Genomic DNA, 20,902 nt, shown 5'->3' with positions numbered 1-20,902 from the left:
GAACGTATTGCTAATAGGCCATTAGAAACTAAGTTCGTTGTAAACTTCTCCCTTTTGGGACTGAGTTGCTTAGAATTACAACCAACGTGTCCTAACTCTCAGCAACAAATTGAGAAGCAAGAGAGTTTGCAACTTATCATCGATGTTCAGATCAAATTTTTTTAGCTGATTTACTATACCCTTGTATGTTTTGAAAAGCTTAATCATTCTTTGTCTGTGTTTGTACTCCAACTTCACAAGTTGGCGCACCAAGTGTGTTTCATCGTGTAGCATCTTCTTTTGAATTATGGTTTCATATTTAATCCACAACTCACGAACATTTGTGTAGGTCAACATGTGCTCAAACAAATCTCTAATCAATGTATTCGTGGAACATAGCAAACACCTTCCGATTTAGGTGCTCCCACTCTTTATCAATCTTCCATTCTACCTCATCAACACTTAGGATTGACATATACAAAATTTTACAGTAAAGATGATCCTCCATCATTGAGTAATAGTACCCTTCACCTTTAACATCACAAAACCCTTGATTAAGAGCTTTGATACCATTGTTGTGGAAGGAGCCCAATTAGCGGAAGTGAAAAAGCACAAAACGTAAAAGATACAATAGTATACAAACAAGAAAGAGCACACACCAATTTTTTACGTGAAAAAGCTCTCCAATAAGAAGAGTAAAAATCATAGGACTTAGTCAAGAAAAATATCCACTATGAAAATAGGATTACAAGATTATCTTTGTAGAAACTATAGAAATGTAGTCAAATTACCTCACTCTCTAATGTGATGGCTATGACTATTTTCTCTTATAACGAGGATATCTCTCTCTCTTCTTTCATCGACAACAACTTTGCCTTAGAGGTTCTTCTTATTTTTCTTCTTCAGCGTTTGGATTAGATATTCTTCAACTAAGACTATTTCACTTTTTGAATTTTCCTATCTTGTTACGACTATCTTTAGTAGCGGGATGTAAACCCTTTTAAACTTAAGAATTGAAACAACCATTGTTGTTGGGCCTAGTTCATCATGAGTAATGGACCCCAACAGAAAAAAAAATGCGAGAGAGAAGCCAAAAAGCAATCAAAAGCTCCTCCCAACAACATTTGAAAATAATCTCATATCTTTATTTTTCTTCATTTAAGGAAAAGAGAAGATGAAAATAAATAACGTTGAATAGGCACTATATATGTCCAAATACTTAAAAAAAAAATTAGATATTTTTTATTGGTTTATTAATTACTTGTCTAATCCAATTCGAGGTGAGTAAGATCACATGAGCGATGCCGACAAAGCTCTCCCTACCAAGCTGGAATAACTCATTACGAATTAATTCGCATACTTGGGGGTAAATACACAAATTTTATGTGACCATTAACAAATTTCTTATGCATAAACTTTTAACCATCAACTTTATTTGCGATCTAAATTTATTTTTCAAGAAGACCTTCTTCTTTTTTTAACTTAGGATGTATTCAATTTATAGTATCATTTACTTTATTTCAAAAAATTGCATTTAATATTTTTAAGAGATAAAATTATATTATATTTTAGTATATCCTAATTTAAACGAACCTCTTAATAGTTATGAAATAGCTTGTTAGAAATAAATTTTCTTTCTCACTCTTAACGGTTACTAATTTTAAATAAATATATTCTAAATTTTAAGATTTTAGAAAAAAATTAAACTTTAAAGATATCTTCAGGCAATTTTTAGACAATATGTAAAAAAAATAAAGTATAATTAAATAATATAAATATAAGAATCTGTAAAGTTTTGAATAGATATGTAAGACAAAAAATAACTAATATTTTGGATTATCACTACATGCATTGTAATTTAAAATTTGTTTTGTTGACTTTTTCCATTACTCACGTCTAGAATGTACATTGAAATGGTGAGGGCAGACATCGATCTTCACGTTCTGCTCATCTAATCATTTGCTGCTGAACGCTAAAATAATAAGAACCGCTTGAGTTACGAAAAATATTAAGGATTTACTAATTTTAAGCCGTGTAGTTCGGACAAGGCCATGTTCTAAGTAGGGATATAAAAGCCGGCGACAAGTTAGTCTTTGATGAGAGGTAATATTTTGAGCCTGCCAATTAAAATAATATAAGGCATAGGTTAAATTATTACCTTGAGATGACGTATATTTCAAAATTAGAAGGTATAATTTAGGTTTATTAGTCTATTTAAGTTTATTAAATCTTTAATAATTATCAAAATTTTAAAAAATAAATATAAAATAATAAATATATTAATTAAAATTATTTATTTTATATAAATTATATTTTTATTTCTATTTTTTTTCACTCATACTGATAGCAAAGTGAGCGTCTATTATATTGAGAAGAAAGAGAAAAAGTTTATTAGAAGTCACTCATTTTCATGTGAGTATAACAAAAAATTTCCTGTTTAAAAAATAGAAACATTTTTTCTATAATATAAATAAAAAAAGCTATAAAATTTTGAATACACATGTATAACATAAATAACTAATATTTTGGATTCTCAATATATCGATATTAATATATTCCGATAAAATTAACTTTAATTAAAAATAAAGTCTATTATGTTAGAGAAATCGTAAATATGTTTTTAGTGGGGAAGTGTAAATAAGGAATGGCTTTAATGTTTCTACCGTGAGGGCTTGTTTGGTTTGATGTATAAGGCCTGATAGTATAAGCTTATACTATACGTTATGACATTTTCAGTTGTTTGGTGTGACCATCGTATAGTATAAGCTTATACAGCAGAATCCCTTTATACATCAAAATGATGTATAACTTAATCCGGCCTAGGAGTGGTAGATTAGGCCTGATAAGGGGTTGATGTATTAATATTGCTTATAAGTTCCCAAGAACTAAAATATCATTTCAATATTTATATATTAAAATAAATTTTTTTAATATATTAATTTTTAAATATTGAAGGATATTATCTTATACAATATCATACCAAATGCTGCATAGTATTAAAATTTAATCAGGTCTTATACAATCAGGTCTTATACTATCAAGCCTTATTCTATACTATGCACCAAATATGCCTTGAATGTAGATAAGTTATCTATTTTTGCTCTCAACATGACTTCGTTTTTTGGGTTGAAAAATAAAAAAATATAATAAAAAGACTATTATAATCCAGAAATAAATTATAATTACAAAAATACCTTAATTTTCACCCAAATCGACGTCATTTTCGATTCAATGTAGATAAATTATCTACATTGACCGTAGAAAAAGTAAACCCATAAATAATTTATACTTAATAATAGTCTTCGCCGCATTCATGGATTACAAAAACGAATAAATATGTAACTTTGTCGTTTAAAGGAAAAATGAGTGTTATTTTGTTATTATATTTTCAGTATATTATAAGAAAAAAAATAAAGAGAAGTACAATTAAAATATCCAAATTCTTTAAAAAAATTTAAGGCACGGCCGGCTGCTGAAGCATTAATATTGAATTGAGATTCTGAGTCTTGAGAAATGTGCGCATCCATCAAGGCGCAAATTAATTTTTCAGTGGGAAAGACTTGCTTAGTTAATAGTCAAACTAGGTCGAAATTCAATTGGAGAAGAGATAAACAATTCGAGTATTCAAGTGTGTCAACAGAGTAAAGTTTTTATTTTATGGATTCACCTCTTATAAGTAATAAAATAATTAATCGATAAAAAAAATCCATAATTGATATTTTCAACAACAAAAAATCGATATGCTTAAATATAATTTAATGAAATATTGTTTTGTGTAAATATTATTTTAGTTTGTTTTGAATTGAATCATTTTCAAGTTTTGATTAAAAACAAGATAAACGCATTTAATATCTTAATAAACATCCCCAGCTAAATTGTATTATTTGGTATTTCTTTTTAATATTTTGTATATTAAATAAATTTTTTAATGTTTAGTTGACCACTTAAAAGGGGTGAGTTACATTATTAGAAAAGGCTTGATTATGATGGAATTTATCAACAGAAATTATTCTATTGAAAATAATGACAAAATTTTTTGCGGAATTTATATTCTGTTGAAATAGAGGCAGATAAAATTTTCATTGAAAAAAGAAAAAAAATTAGAGAGAGAATAAGATTTAGTTATAATCAGTTTGCCACAGAATTCGTTTTCCACCAAAATTTTCAACATAATTTTTGTTCTGTTGAAAATTTCCACAAAATATTTTCAGTCAAAAATTACAATCAAATTTTTTCCGTTGAAAATTTTGACTAAATTTTTTATGCGGTAATCAATTTTGATAGAAGAAATCCTGCAATGCAATGAATTATTTTAACTTTTTTTAAAATAAATTTTATTACTAATGACATAAATTTTGAATTTATTATCAATAAATGTCGCAGCCTAAATAGATTGTACAATCTCGACATAGCATATTTAAATTTACATAATAAGAGTGCTATGTCAGGAGGAATCCACGCTCAGAATATTCCTACACCAAGTTATGAAACTTGGAGTCTTACATTAAAAAATATAAAGTTTTGACGAGAGATTTATAATAAAATAAGTTATCCTAATTTATAAATTAACTTTTGGGGTGAATATCTGCTAATTTTTGGGGTCATCTATCAATAATCAGTCCTGGATGGAGCATACTCAGGGTTGCAAGAAGAATAATAAATGGTGATAAGGCATCCGTCAGCACTGGAGCATGCATGTTCAGGGTTGTAAGAAGAAGACAAAAAAAAAGGTTTGCGGTAACACGCGACTCACGACGTTTTTTCAACAAATAAATATCCCTTTGTAGAGGGCTTACTCAGTGTAAAAGAGAACGAGCATATAAAAATGATGGAGAATATTAGTTTCATGTTATTGGGAGAATATAAGTGGAGTCTACTATTAAAAAGTAAAAAATAAAAATAAAAATAAAATAGTGCAATTTTCGAAGTAAGTAAAAATGATATAACTATATAATAAGAGGAGTATTTTCCAAAATGTAATTATATTTTCAGGGTTTCAAGAAGACATTAAAAAAAAAATTAAGGTGGCACCATTTTTTCTGTCTATAAATATCGCTTTGTAGAGAGTTAGAAGAATCAGAGTAAACGAGAAAGAGAAACATTTTCCATAGTGGGTTGTTTAACTTTAAGCTGGTGCAGCTATGGTAACAGCAAGGCCTCATGCAGCCCTTGTGGCCAGCCCTGGCATGGGTCATCTCATTCCCATGGTGGAGTTGGGGAAGCGCCTTCTCATTCATCATGGCTTCCACGTTACCATCTTCGTCGTCACCACTGATACCTCAACCATAACCTCACAAATACTCCAACAAACATCCAAACTCAGTTCCCTCAACATCGTTGTAATACCTCCGGTCGATGTCACCACTAAACTTGGACCAAACCCCTCGTTAGTAGCACGAGTCGGTTTAACCATGATTGAGTCCCTACCCCTTCTACGCTCTTCCATCCTATCCATGAAGCTTCCTCCATCAACTCTTATCGTGGACATCTTCAGTACTGTAGCTTTTCCCATGGCACGTGAGTTCCGCATGTCAACCTACGTCTTCTTCGCTACCAGTGCCTGGTTCTCTGCGCTTAGCATATACCTTCCTGTCATCGATAAGCAAATGGAAGAAAGGCACGCTATCAACCGTGAACCGCTTTTTATTCCAGGTTGTGAGCCGGTTCGGTTTGAGGACACCATCGAACCGTTCTTATCACCGGGCGGACCTGAGTACGAGGGTTACTTGAGAGCAGCATTGGACATGCTATCCGCGGATGGAATTCTGATGAACACGTGGCAAGATCTGGAGCCCGCATCAACGAAGGCAGTGAAAGAACCGGGGATTTTAGGACGGTTTACTAGAGGACCGGTGTATCCAGTTGGACCGCTAGTGAGAACCATCGAGCCGAAACCTTACCTTGGTCAGCGAAATATGGTTTTGAATTGGCTTGACGGTCAACCTGCTGAGTCAGTGATGTATGTGTCGTTTGGGAGTGGTGGGACCATGTCAGAGGCTCAGATGACTGAGCTGGCTTGCGGGTTAGAGCTGAGTCAGCAGAGGTTTGTTTGGGTGGTGCGACCGCCCATGGAAGGCAATACGAGCGGCTCGTTTTTCAACGTCACCGGCGTCCCCGGTGATGGGACGCCCGATTATTTGCCGGAGGGGTTCGTGGGGAGGACAAAGGAGGTGGGGCTGCTGGTCCCAATGTGGGCCCCTCAGGCTGAGATCCTGGGACATCCTGCGACGGTTGGTTTTGTGACGCACTGTGGTTGGAATTCTGTGCTGGAGAGCATCCTCAACGGAGTGCCGATGGTGGCATGGCCCCTTTATGCAGAGCAGAAAATGAATGCTTTCATGTTAACGGAGGAGCTAGGGGTGGCGGTGAGAGCGAAGGCGGCAGAGGAGGATGAAGGAGTTGTGCGCAGGGAAAAGATAGCTGAGCTGGTAAGAAGAGTGATGGTGGATAAAGAAGGGATAGGGATGAGGACTAAAGTGAAGGAGCTGATACACCTTGGAAAGAAAGCTTTGTCTAAGTCTGGCTCCTCTCATGAAGCACTGTGTCAGATGACCAAGGACTGTGAGTTTCATCTGCAAGGTTCAGAGGGAAAAGCTCGGGGTGCTTAGATGATATGATACGACTCATGCATTCAGCGAATTCGAACCTTTCTTTCTTGGGGTTCTTACTTAATAAAATGTTACTCTCTTTGCTTGTAAATCGAATATAATTTAGGAAAATGTATGTGGGACGTCTTTCAAGCATATTTTTCATCACATTTAAAGTTAGTGATAGGATTAAAGCGACTTTTATAAAGATTATAATGAAATTAATTGTACTTATACAATAAGAATTATTTAAGTTATTTAGTTATTAATAGAGGGAAATCGTTGAAGCAACCGATGCAGTATTGTTGGCTATTAACTGGGGCAAATTTCTACAGATGATTACGTAACAGGTGTACATTTGATATGAAGAGTGATTTGGTCATTTTTGTGTAATTAAATGGTGAATAACATACTAAGAAGATTAAACTATATATTATTTTTGAGTCGATTCTCAACGTGACAAAATTTTGCTCGTTACGATACAAATTAATTGTTAATTCTTTTATTATCTTTTAACTTAATATTCTCCTTAATTTATATCTGAATTCTTATTTTTCAATTAATCTTATATTACATGAGAGGATTAGCCAAAAATGAAAGACTCTAAGGGAGCGTTTGGTAGGAGTTTTCTTTGTAGATACCCAGACAATTAATTTATTGGTATTTTTATTTGACCATGTTTGGTACAAGAGTCCAACAAATTTACTGGCAAAATTGTTTGCCCAGCCATTGTGATTCGTTTTAAAAAATTGATGAAAAACACTGGTCTAAAAAATCACATGGAGGGTGGTATTGGGGTTTAGCCGGGAAAGTAAAAAATTGTTTTCAAAAATTGATGAAAAACACTGGTCTAAGAAATCACATAGAGGGTGGTATTGGGGTTTAGCCGGGAAAGTAAAAAAGGAACGCGATGTTGGAGACGAAAATGACCCTCATATACTGTTGAAAGTGGAATCTCTTTCATGGTTGTGTTACAAAACAGATACATAAGAATTCATTGTCATTGTATTTCTTTACCTCAATGAGGGTTCTTTTTATACAAGAGGTCAGTAAAACTAATTGCTAATTAGTAGGTAACTAATTCTTCTATTCTAATCTCTATAGAATCATTTACTGAATAATAGCCTAACAAACTACAAACAGCCTAACAATACATAATTTTAAATTCAAATATATTTCAACACTCCCCCTCAAGTTGGTGCAAAGATATCAATCATGCCTAACTTGTCTATTGCTTCTTGAAATATTTTTGCAGGTCCGGCTTTGGTAAGAACATCAGCAAGTTGTTTTTCAGACTTAATGAATGGGAAGCGAATTATATCTTCATCAAGCTTTTCCTTTATAAAATGCCTGTCAATTTCAACATGTTTGGTCCTATCGTGTTGAATGGGATTATGTGCAATTTGTATGGCAGCCTTGTTGTCACAGTGAAGGTTCATAGGTTGATCTTGAAACAAACCCAGATCTTGTAGAGTTCTTTTTATCCAAAGTAACTCGCATACTCCTTGTGCCATTCCTCTGTATTCAGCTTCTGCACTTGATCTAGCAACAACCTTTTGTTTCTTACTCTTCCAAGTAACCAGATTACCTTCCACAAATGTAAAATACCCTGTTGTTGATTGCCTAGTCGTCTTATCTCCCGCCCAATCCGAATCACAAAATCCTTCAATGTGAGATGTGCTGTTTTTTCTGAACAATAATCCTCTCCCAACCGTTCCTTTTAAATATTTCAGAATGCGCAATACTGCATCCATATGATCAACACTTGGGGAATGCATAAACCTACTTACCACACTTACTGCATAAGCAATATCAGGACGAGTGTGAGACAAATAGATAAGTTTTCCCACTAATCTCTGGTATCTCCCAATATCAGTAGATATTTGATCAGGATATATTCCAAGCTTGTGATTCATTTCCATAGGAGTTTCAGATGGCTTGCAATCTAACATTCCAGTTTCTGTTAATAGATCCAAGATGTACTTTCTTTGAGAGAGAGAAATCCCTTGTTTTGATCTTAAGATCTCAATTCCTAGAAAGTATTTGAGCTCTCCCAGGCTTTTCATTTCAAATTCAGTGCTCAAGAGTTCTTCTAATTTTTTTATTTCTTCTAAATCATCTCCAGTAATCACCATATCATCCACATACACAATTAGAGCAGTGATTTTTCCTCTTTGTCGCTTTATAAACAAGGTATGGTCAGCATTACTTTGATTATACCCGAATTTCTTCATAGCTGATGAAAATCTTCCAAACCATGCTCTTGGAGATTGTTTAAGACCATACAATGCCTTTTTTAATTTGCATACCTTTGTTATGGGGTTGGATTGTGTCTTAACTCCAGGTGGTGCATCCATATACACTTCTTCCTTGAGATCTCCATTTAGAAAGGCGTTCTTCACATCAAATTGTTTGAGTGGCCAATCCCTATTTGCTGCAAGAGAAAGAAGAATTCGGATTGTATTCAACTTGGCTACAGGTGCAAACGTGTCTTGGTAGTCAATGCCATATTTTTGGTTGAATCCCTTGGCTACTAAGCGTGCTTTAAACCTGTCAATGCTTCCATCAGCTTTTACTTTTACGGTATACACCCATTTGCAACCAATGGTTCTCTTTCCTTCGGGTAGAGGAACAAGCTCCCAAGTTAAATTTTTCTGTAAAGCTTCTAACTCAACGTTCATGGCTTCTTTCCACCTGGGGTCTTCAAGTGCCTCTTGTACATTGTTAGGAATGCATACAGTAGATAATTGATTCACTGTTAGAGCATATGAATTAGATAACCTGTGAGTTGATACATAATTGTTAATAGGGTATTTAGCCTTTGCTTGTAAATCTGGTTCATAGACTTTCCTAGGAATTCCTTTGGTTGATCTTACTAAATGCCGTATAGGAGGAAGAATGGGTGGTCCAGGTTCAGAATTTACCGCAATGGAGTGTGGTTCAGATTCAGAGTTTACCTCAAGATTGGAATCAAGGTGTTGTTTAAGAGTATGATGCTGTTCCGGAACATCTCTTGATGATGAATCAGTGTTTGGAGTTAGACGTGGACTACCTGTTTCTGAATGCATGATACTGTCTATTGCCTCAGAAGTGTTTTCAGCTGTATCAGAGTTAGAATGAAAATCTATAAAGACTTCTCCTCCAATTTGTTCATAAGGTTTCTCCCCCTGAGGAGAAGAATCGAGCACTCCCCCTGAAAAAAAAGGCTTCCATTCATGAAAAGTAACATCCAAAGTGACATGTAGTTTATGGAGAACAGGATCAAAACATCGGTATCCTTTTTGGGAATCCGAATATCCAACAAAGACACATTTAGTAGCACATGGGTCCAACTTGTGACGTAATGGTTTTGGAGTATGGACATAGGCACAACATCCAAAGATTCGTGGTTCCAAATTTGAAACATGCGGGATAGAAAAATAGGATTCAAGTGTTTGTTGAGGGGTTTTGAAACCAAGGACATTAGAAGATGTTCTATTGATGAGATAGGCAGCAGAGAGGACTGCCTCTCCCCAAAAACGTTTGGGAACATGCATTCCGAAAAGGGAAGCTCGAACAACTTCTAATAAGTGCCTATTTTTCCTTTCAGCTAGACCATTCTGTTGTGGGGTATACGTACAGGATGTTTGATGTTTGATTCCTTTATCATCCAAAAAAGAGGTAAAGGTATGGTTGGTATATTCTGTCCCGTTATCTGTTTGTAGAATCTGAATGTGAGAGTTATACTGAGTGAGGACTAAAGAGTGGAAGCGTTTAAAAGCATTAAAAACTTCACTTTTGGTTTTCAGAATACACACCCAAGTCATACGAGTACACTCATCAATAAACGTTACAAAATACCGTGCAAGAGATAAAGACGGTTCCCGAGAGGGACCCCAAACATCAGAATGAATCACTTGAAAAGGAACACTGCTTTTATTTATACTGGGAAGATAGGAGACACGATGGCTTTTGGCCAATTCACATGTGTTACATTTAAAATCAGCCTTATTCAAATGGGAAAACATTTGGGGAAACAACTTTTCTAAATATGTAAAAGATGGATGTCCTAATCTATGATGCCACAACCAAACAGAGGAAGAAGCTTTATTAGTAGCAGTAGTAGTGAAAGACTTGACAGCGGAGACACAAACATGATTTAATTCCAGAAAATAAAGCTTTCCACGTCTAACACCATAACCAATTGTCATCCGAGTTGAGATGTCCTGAAACAAGCAAAAATCAGGGCAAAAAACAACAGTACAGTTCAAGGATGAGGTAATTCGCGAAACAGATAAGAGGTTAAATTCTAAGGAGGGAACCACCAATACAGAATCCAGGAATAAATGGGGGGATAAGGAAATGGATCCTTGGCCAGTGATGGGAGAAGTCTCCCCATTTGCTGTGGAGATACAAGGCAAAATGCAAGGTTCACAATTATGTAAATCAGAAGAATCTCTAATCATATGATCTGACGCACCAGTGTCAATTACCCAAGTATGATTTCTAGTAAATGTAGATAAAGCAAGAGTGTTACCAATATGTCCCTGATGTGCAATGTGAGCAGCGGGTGAGGCAGGGATTACAATCGAAGCAGCAGCAGCATCAGGTGTGGTGGTAGGAGCAGGAGCTTTCCGGCGCGATTGCTTACTGAAATCCCACCAATCGGGATAACCAATGATCTCAAAACATCTTTGCTTGGAGTGACCACTAGCCCCACAGTGAGTGCAAGAAAATTGAGGCATTTTTCCAGAGGAAGAGGAGGAGGACTTACGTGGTTTCAAAGGACCAGAAGGACGAGTCAACAAGGCATTGGAGTCAGGGGAGGGACGAGCAGAATCCAAAGTGTTCCTTTGATTTATTTCACGGCGAACAAAGGCATACGATCCTTCCAGGTCCAGCTTCGGTTCCTTCCGAAGGATTTCTCCTCGGAGGTTGTCAAAATCGGAGTCCAATCCACTGAGAAAAATGTGGACTCTGAGGCGAACCATGGCAGAATGAAGGTGGGAAACTCCGTCGACGGTGGATGCCTGGGATGCCGTGCGGTGATCAATTTCTTGAAAAATTGCAAGAAGATCATTGTAATATGTGGCCAACGGGCGCCCGTGTTGCTTCATCGTGAACGATTTTTGATTCAGTTCGAAGAGCACCGTTTCGTCAGACCCGTCATAGTAGGTGCGCTTGCAAGCCTCCCATATCTCTGATGCTGCATCCAAACGGAGAAACCGAGGCATGAGGGAAGGACTCATGGAATCAATGAGCCAACTCTTAACCTTCTTGTTCTCCGTGACCCAAGTGTTCTATTAAAAGTGGAGTCTCTTCCATTGCGATTTTTTTTTCTTCACACGATCCGAATCGTATATGAGATTGTTTTGCTATTGGATCGACGGGGAAAATCAAAATCGTGGGATCGTCCATTCCAACGATTTGGGTAAAAGAAAACCAGATGGCGGTTTTGAACCATGACTGCTTGTGTTGGGATTTGTCACATTTGAGGGAGGAAAGGTAGATGTTGAAGTTGAGGCCGCTTATGTTGCCCTTGGGGCACCAGATGAGGTGCTGAGGTGTCGTAGATGAAGCGGGTGTCGGTACACCTCCATGTGCCGCCGCGGTGGTCGAAGGTGAGGGTGATGGTGTCTGAGTGTCGATAGTGAGAACAGGCTTCTTGGGTGTAGTTTATGGCTATCTCCTTCAAGGTTTGGGTTTCGTGGTGGTGAGGGTTGGTCTCTGGGAGAAGCACTGGATCTACCATTGAAGCTTAACAGCAATGCAAAGTTGCAAAAATAGAGTGACAAGTGTTGTTCCACAGTGGAGACATCCATCAGATTAGATCCCACTTACGGGTGTTGTTGAATGAGTTCGTGACCGTCGTCGATCTTGAAGAAATTTTCTCATTATCTACTAAAAAAATAATTTTGTATATGGTGTCTTTCATAATTAAAATTATAATTTAAATATTATATATATATATATATATTCTCTAAAGGACTCAAGGGTGGTTGTGGTAATTTAATCACATTCTCCCATCAATATTTTACCTTCAACCAAACATAGACTTATAAAACTTAAACCAATTTTTCTGGTAATTTGTCGGCCTACCAAACAACTTTTTTTCACTTTCCTACCAAACTTATTTTTCCACCATTTCCTTGGTAAAAAATATTTTTCCTCTAGCAAACGCCCCCTAATTAAAGTCAAAGTAATAAAACTGCTCGAGAATCTTGAAGATAGAAAAATAGAAATTCTCATTATGATTTCTATCTGATGCTTTAAGTGAATATATACTTAGGGAAGTTACAACTAACTATATGCGCTTGTATAAAAGATAAAAGAACTGAAATAACTAATTGAACTAATAACTATAAACTGTTTTAAAAAACTTTTATCTTAGTTTAACTAAGCTGCATGAATACTAATAGCCCCCTTAAAGTTGGGAGGTGAATGTCAAGCAATCCCAACTTGGAAATAATGTCTCGAAATGGTGCTGGATGGAGAGATTTAGTAAAAACATCTATAAGCTGGTGATGAGTAGAAATGGCCAACAAATGAATCAAGCCAGAGATGATCTTTTCTCTAGTTATGTGACAATCGATTTCAATATTTTTGCTTCATTCATGAAAGCTAGGATTATGTGCCAGATATACTGCAGATTGGTTATCACAGAACACTGGAATAGAGTGTGTCAAAGGAATACAAGGATCCTTGAATAGGTAAGCTAACCACTGTATTTCACAAGTGACAGAAGCAAGAGCTCTACACTCAACTTCAGATGACGAACGAGAAACTGTATTTTGTTTCTTCGAACGCCAAGAAATGAGTTATTGTTTGATAAATCATTCCTCGTAGGAACAACAACCCCACTCATTTTCACTATATAACTTGTACGACTGGTGCACTTGCTGAAGTGCAACAATTTTTTTCCTTATGAGCCACTATGAAACCATTGGTTGGAGTATGTGATCTTTTGTGTTCAACAAAGATACCCACAATCTTATAGAGTAGACGTCATTAGTGTGAACTAAGCTAAGGATATACCTCATTCTTCAAGGCTGATAAAATCTTTGGAATGATACTAGACATTGTTTGTTTGCAAAATAGTAGGTGGTGTGTCCAAGAGTTAGCCTTTAAAGTTTGAGGTATATCCAACAACATTAATATATCTCTCCACTTTTGAATTTACCTTGCATAACATAGAAAGATCATTTTTTCTTTTCTTTTTTACAACAACCATGCTTCTTTTAGCAAGTTTTCATCTACCTAGACCAAAGTAGTTTACTAGCTCGGTTCAACAAGCTTACTATTTAGATGAGGTTGAGTCACATGTTTGGTATATGTTTAATCTCCTTCAAAATCAATTTGCAACCCATGTTGGTTGCCTGGTGACTTCATCGATGTTGACTATTTTGCTGGTAACTTGGTTACCCATCTTCACAGTACTAAACTTGCCACTGTAACACGATGAAAAAAAATCCTTTATGAGGAGTGACATGCAAATATGCTCCAGAGTTTATAGTTCACGAACAATCCTTATATATATTAGGTCCTACTTGACAACGTCTGTCTTGTAATCTCTCTTCAAAGTATAGCACTCCAATCTCTTATGACCCGATTTCCCATTAAAGTAGCATGTGAAGTCGGATCTTGGCTTTGACCAATCTCGAGACTTGTCCTATCCTCGACTTTTACTTCTTCCTCAATTTTTTATTATGTTTCTTCATATTAGCTGGCCATCCTCTACATTTGATAGGCTATTAGAAACTAAGTCTATTGTAAACTTCCCCCTTTTAGGGCTGAGTTGCTTAGTGTAATAACCAATGTGTCCCAACTCTCGTAAACAAATTGAGAAGCAAGAGAGCTTGCAACTCATCATCAATTTTTAGATCAACTTTTGTTAGCTGATTTACGATTCCCTTGTATGTTTTCAAAAACTTAATCATTCTTTGTCTGTCCTTGTACTCCACCGTCACAAGTTGGCGCACCAAGTGTGCTTTATTGTGTGGCATCTTCTTTTGAGTTATGGATTCACATTTAATCCATAACTCACGAACACTTGTGTAGGTCAACATGTTCTCGAGCAATTCTCTTATCAATATTCGTGGATCATGGCAAACACCTTCCAATTTAGCTGCTCCAACTCTTTATCACTCTTCCCTTCTTCCTCATCAGCACTTACGATTGTCATATACAAATTTTGATGACAAAGATAATCCTCCAACACGGGTTTTCAGTACAAATAAATCTCCATGGTGGGCTTAAACATGTGATCATCATGAGTGATGGTGCCCTCCACCTCTAACATCACAAAACCCTTCATTAAGAGCTTTAATACCACTGTTGTGGAAGGAGCCCAGTTAGCAGAAGTGAAAAAGAACAAAACGTAAAAGGAACACAGGCATACAAACAACAAATTTTTAACGTGAAAAAATCTCTCCAATAAGAAGAGTAAAAATCATGGGACTTAGTTTAGAAAAATATCCACTATAAAAAAAGGATTACAAGATTATCGGTGTAGTATAGAAACTATAGGAATGCACTCAAATTACCTCGCTCTCTGATGTGATGGCTATGACTATTTTTTCTCATAACGAGGATATCTCTCATTCTTTCTCTCGTCGACAACAACTTTGTCGTAAAGGTTCTTCTTCTTTTTCTTCTTCAGCGTTTGAAATGGATTTTCTTCATCTAAGACTTTTTCTCTTTTTGGATTTTTCTTTCTTGTTACGGCTATCTTTAGTAGTGGAAATATAATCACTTTTAAACCTAAGAATTGGGATAACCTTTGTAGTTGAGCCTAGTTCATCATCAGTAACGGACCCTAACAAAAAAAATGTCAGAGAGAAGCCAAAAAAGCAATCAAAAGCTCGTTCTAACAACATTTGAAAATAATCTCATTTTTTTATTTTTCTTCATTAAAGAATATTTTCTTGTTTAAATGCTTTTTTAAGATATTGTTTGGCCTTACTTCTATCTTAAAGGAAAAGAAAAGATGAAAATAAATAACGTTGAATAGGCACTATGTCCAAATATGTAATTTTTTTGGATATTTTTTATTGGTTCATTGATTACTCGTCTAATCCGATTCGAGTGGAGTGGGACCACATGAGCAACAAAACTCTCCTTACCAATCTAGAATAACCCATTAACAATTAATGCAGTAGTGGTTGGTGGTAAATACACAAATTTTATGTGACCATTAACAAATTTCTTATGCATAAACTTTTAACTATCAATTTTATTTGCGAACTAAATTTCTTTTTCAACAAGTTTTTTTTTTTATTTTTTTTATTTTTAACTTAGGATGTATTCAATTTATAGTATCATTTGCTTTATTTCAAAAAATTGCATTTAATATTTTAAAGAGACAAAAATATATTCTATTTTAGGGGAAATGTTATGCTTACAACCTATTTTTGTTTATAACCTCTTACAACCAATATATTAACCGCTAATTTCTGTCAATCAACGGTTAAGATTTTTGCAATTAAATTTTATTAATTCGCAATAAATAATAACCGTTGTTTGACGAAAATTAACTGTTAAGATATGATTGTAAGAGGTTGTAAACGAAAATAGATTGTAAGTATAATCTCCTCCATATTTTAGTATATCTTAATTTAAACGAACCTCTTAATAGTTATGAAATAGCTTGTTAGAAATAAATTTTCTTTCTCACTCTTAACGATAAGTAATTTTAAATAATATATTCTAAATTTTAGGATTTTAGAAAAAATTTAAACTTTACAGTTATCTTCAGGCAATCTTTAGACAATATGTAAAAAAAAATAAAGGATAATTAAATAATATAAATACAAGAATCTGTAAGTTTTGAATAGATATGTGAGAAAAAAATAACTAATATTTTGGATTATCACTACATGCGTTGTAATTTAAAATTTGTTTCGTTGACTTTTTCCATTACTCACCTATGGAATGTCATTATATGTACATTGAAATGGTGAGGCTTTACATCCATCCTCATGTTCTGTTCTATTCATTTGCTGCTGACACACTAAAATAATAAGAACCGCTTGGGTTACGAAAAATTAGGGATTTACTAATTTTAAGCCGTGTAGTTTGGACAAGGCCATGTTCTAAGTAGGGATGGAGACAAGTTAGGCTTTGATGTTAAATTGTTACCTTGAGTTGACTTATATATATTTAGAAATTAAAACGTATAATTTAGGTATATTAGTCTGTTTAACCCTATTAAATCTACAATAATTATTAAAATTTTAAAAAATAAATATAAAATAATATCTTTATTAATTAAAATTATTTATTTTATTTTATATAAATTATATATATTTTTTCATCCATACTCGTGTCAGAGTGAGTGACTTTCATTATATTGAGAAAAAAGAGAAAAAATTAATAGAAGCCACTCATTTCAATCTGAGTGTGACAAAAAAATTTCTATAGTAGAAACAGAAATTTTTTTCTTTCTAAAAAGCTATAAATTTTTGAATACAAATGTATAACATACAAAACTAATATTTTGGAGTATCAATATATCGATATTAATATATTCCGACAAAATTAACTTTAATAAAAATAAAGTTTATTATGTTAGAGAAATCCTAAATATGTTTTTAGTGAGGAAGTGTATATAAAGAATGAGTTTTATAATTCTCGTGCAATATGAAAATTGAAAATTTTCAATACTCTTTAATTTTCATGCTAACGTGGGATTCACATATAATTTTTTTTCTAACATATAGGTTCTTATATGTTTTTTGTCCCTATGACATAAGATTTCAATTATGATGTAACCTGAAAATTATAAAACCCGTAAAGAATTTATACTTATTAAAAATCTTCGCGGCATTCATGGATTACAAAAACGAATAAATATGTAATTTTGTCCATTAAACGACAATTTTGTGTTATTTTGTTATTATATTTTCGGTATATTATAAGAAAAAATATAGAGAAGTACAATTAAAATATCCAAATTCATTAAAATATTTCAGGCACGGCCGGCTGCTGAAGCATTAATATTGAATTGAGAATCTGAGTCTTGAGAAATGTGCGCATCCATCAAGGCGCAAATTAATTTTTCTGTCGGAAAGACTTGCTTAGTTAATCGTTAAACTAGGTCGATAATACAATTGCAGAAGTGAAAAACAATTCGAGTATTCAAGTGTGTCAACAGAGTAAAGTTTTTATTTTATGGATTCACCTCTTATAATTAATTAAATAATTAATTGATAAAAAAATCAATAGTTGATATTTTCAACAACAAAAAATCGATATGCTTAAATATATTTTAATGAAATATTGTTTTGTGTAATTATTATTTTAGTTTTATTTGAATTGAATCATTTTTAAGTTTTGATTAAAAACAAGATAAACGCATTTAATATCTTAATATTTAATTTTAATTAGATTTATTCATTTTGAACATCCCTAAATTGTATTATTTGGTAAAAGATTTTTAATATTTTGTATATTAAATAAAATTGTTAATGTTCAGTTGACCACTTACAAGGGGTGAGTTACACTATTAGAAAAGGCTTGATTATTGATGGAATTTATCAACGAAAATTATTCCGTTGAAAATAATAAAAACAATTTTGACGAAATTTATATTCTGTTGAAAGTAGAGACAAAAAAAAATTCCAATAGAAAAAGAAATGGAATTACAGATGGAACAAGATTCGGTCATAATTAGTGACATAAATTTGCCACAAAATTATTTTTCTGTTGAAATTTTCAACAAATTTTTTGTTTTGTCGAAAATCCAAAAATTGTAACGGAATTTTTTTTCTTTAAAAATTTTGACTGAATTTTTTTATGCCGTAAGCAATTTTTATTGAAGAAATCCTGCAATGCAATGAATTATTTTAACTTTTTTAAAAATAAATTTTATTACTAATGACATAAATTTTGAATTTATTATAAATATATGCTTTAAATTTACTTGAGAGAAATTTCTACGGGGGGAAAATTTGAATTTGCACTTCATAAATGTCGCAGCCTAAATAGATTGTACAGTCTCTACATAGCATATTTAAATTTACTTAATACTGCTACGTCGGATGTACCAAAAATAAAAACATAAATAATAAGAGTGTTATGTCAGGAGGAATCCATGCTCAGAATATTTACGATCGTATATGTTACCATCCTATTCCAAGTTATGAAAGTTGGAGTCTTACATTAAAAAATATAAAGTTTTGATGTGAAATTTATACGAATAAGTTATCCTAATTCATAAATTAACTTTTGGGTGAATCTCTGCTAATGTTCGTATCAGTACACCAGGTGATCTATCAATAATCACCGTTTTTTGGGTGAATCTTGCATACTCAGGGTTGCAAGAAGAATAATAAATGATGATAAGAGTGCTATGTCAGGCATCCGCCGGTACTGGAGCATGCATGCTCAGGGTTATAAGAAGATAAAAAAAAAAAAACGCGACTCACACCGTTTTTTCCACAAATAAATATCCCTGTGTAGAGGGCATACTCATTGTAAAACAGAACGACCATATAAAATATAATTATATTCTCTGGGTTTTAGGAAGGCATTAAAAAAAAAAAGTTTAAGGTGGCACCGTTTTTTCTGTCTATATATCGCTTTGTAGAGAGGTAGAAGAATCAGAGTAAACGAGAAAGAGAGACATTTTCCATAGTGGGTTGTTTAACTTTAAGCTGGTGCAGCTATGGTAACAGCAAAGCCTCATGCAGCCCTTGTGGCCAGCCCTGGCATGGGTCATCTCATTCCCATGGTGGAGTTGGGGAAGCGCCTTCTCATTCATCATGGCTTCCACGTTACCATCTTCGTCGTCACCACTGATACCTCAACCACAACCTCACAGATACTCCAACAAACATCCAAATTCAGTGCCCTCAACATCGTTGTAATACCTCCGGTCGATGTCACCACTAAACTTGGACCAAACCCCTCGTTAGTAGCACGAGTTTGTTTAACCGTGATTGAGTCCCTACCCCTTCTTCGCTCTTCCATCCTATCCATGAAGCTTCCTCCATCAACTATTGTTGTGGACATCTTCGGTACTGTAGCTTTTCCCATGGCACGTGAGCTCCGCATGTCGACCTACGTCTTCTTCGCTACCAGTGCCTGGTTCTCTGCGCTTAGCATATACCTTCCTGTCATCGATAAGCAAATGGAAGAAAGGCACGCTATCAACTGCGAACCGCTTTTTATTCCAGGTTGTGAGCCGATTCGTTTTGAGGACACCCTCGAACCGTTATTATCACCGGGCGCACCTGAGTACGAAGGTTACTTGAGAGCAGCATTGGACATGCTATCTGCGGATGGAATTCTGATGAACACGTGGCAAGATCTGGAGCCCAAAGCAACGAAGGCCGTGAGAGAACCGGGGATTTTAGGACGGTTTACCAGGGGACCGGTATATGCGGTTGGACCGCTAGTGAGAACCATCGAGCCGAAATCGGACCTTGGTCAGCGAAATATGGTTATGAATTGGCTTGACGGTCAACCTGCTGAGTCGGTGATGTATGTGTCGTTTGGGAGTGGTGGGACCATGTCAGAAGCTCAGATGACTGAGCTGGCTTGGGGATTAGAGCTGAGTCAGCAGAGGTTTGTTTGGGTGGTGCGGCCGCCCATGGAAGGCAATGCGAGCGGCGCATTTTTCAACGTCACTGGTGTCCCCAGCGATGGGACGCCAGATTATTTGCCAGAGGGGTTCGTGGGGAGGACAAAGGAGGTGGGGCTGGTGGTCCCAATGTGGGCCCCTCAGGCTGAGATCCTGGGACATCCTGCGACGGGTGGTTTTGTGACGCACTGTGGTTGGAATTCTGTGCTGGAGAGCTTCCTCAACGAGGTGCCGATGGTGGCGTGGCCCCTTTATGCGGAGCAGAAAATGAATGCTTTCATGTTAACGGAGGAGCTGGGGGTGGCGGTGAGAGCGAAGGCGGAGGAGGAGGATGAAGGAGTTGTGCGCAGGGAAAAGATAGCTGAGCTGGTAAGAAGAGTGATGGTGGATAAAGAAGGGATAGGGATGAGGATTAAAGTGAAAGAGCTGATACACCTTGGAAAGAAAGCTTTGTCTAAGTCTGGCTCCTCTCATGAAGCACTGTGTCAGATGACCAAGGACTGTGAGTTTCATCTGCAGGGTTCAGAGGGAAAAGCTCGGGGTGCTTAGATGATATGTTACGGCTCATGCATTCAGCGAATTTGATCTTGAACCTTTCTTTCCTATCTTAATAAATGGAACGTTAATCTTTTTGCATGCAAATGGAATATAATATATGATAATGTTTGTTGTACGTCTTGTAAGCTGATATTTCATCAACTTTAAAGTTAGTGATAGGATTTACGCGGTAGTTTATAAAAAATAAAATCAATTTAATTATATTTACATAATAAAA

At 35.1% G+C, this 20,902-nt stretch overlaps 2 protein-coding genes across 2 annotated transcripts; both read left to right on the top strand.

Annotated features, from left to right (window-relative positions):
- The first annotated feature begins 5,120 nt into the window (after positions 1 to 5,120).
- LOC133298588 (UDP-glycosyltransferase 72E2-like) lies at positions 5,121 to 6,587 on the top strand. The gene has a single exon (XM_061497921.1). The coding sequence runs from the start codon at positions 5,121 to 5,123 to the stop codon at positions 6,585 to 6,587; it is 1,467 nt and encodes a 488-aa protein (XP_061353905.1).
- Positions 6,588 to 19,209: 12,622 nt separating this feature from the next.
- On the top strand, positions 19,210 to 20,676 carry LOC133298589 (UDP-glycosyltransferase 72E1-like). The gene has a single exon (XM_061497922.1). It carries the CDS (start codon positions 19,210 to 19,212, stop codon positions 20,674 to 20,676), a length of 1,467 nt encoding a protein of 488 aa, XP_061353906.1.
- The last annotated feature ends 226 nt before the right edge of the window (positions 20,677 to 20,902 follow it).

This window comes from Gastrolobium bilobum, unplaced genomic scaffold, assembly GCF_033153095.1.
Source record: "Gastrolobium bilobum isolate Gb01-03AN ecotype WA unplaced genomic scaffold, APGP_CSIRO_Gbil_v1 utg14853, whole genome shotgun sequence".
In the NCBI taxonomy this organism is placed as follows: Eukaryota; Viridiplantae; Streptophyta; class Magnoliopsida; order Fabales; family Fabaceae; genus Gastrolobium; species Gastrolobium bilobum.
The sequence above is the reverse complement of the archived record's forward strand: the minus strand, read 5'-3'. Positions and strand labels throughout refer to the sequence as shown.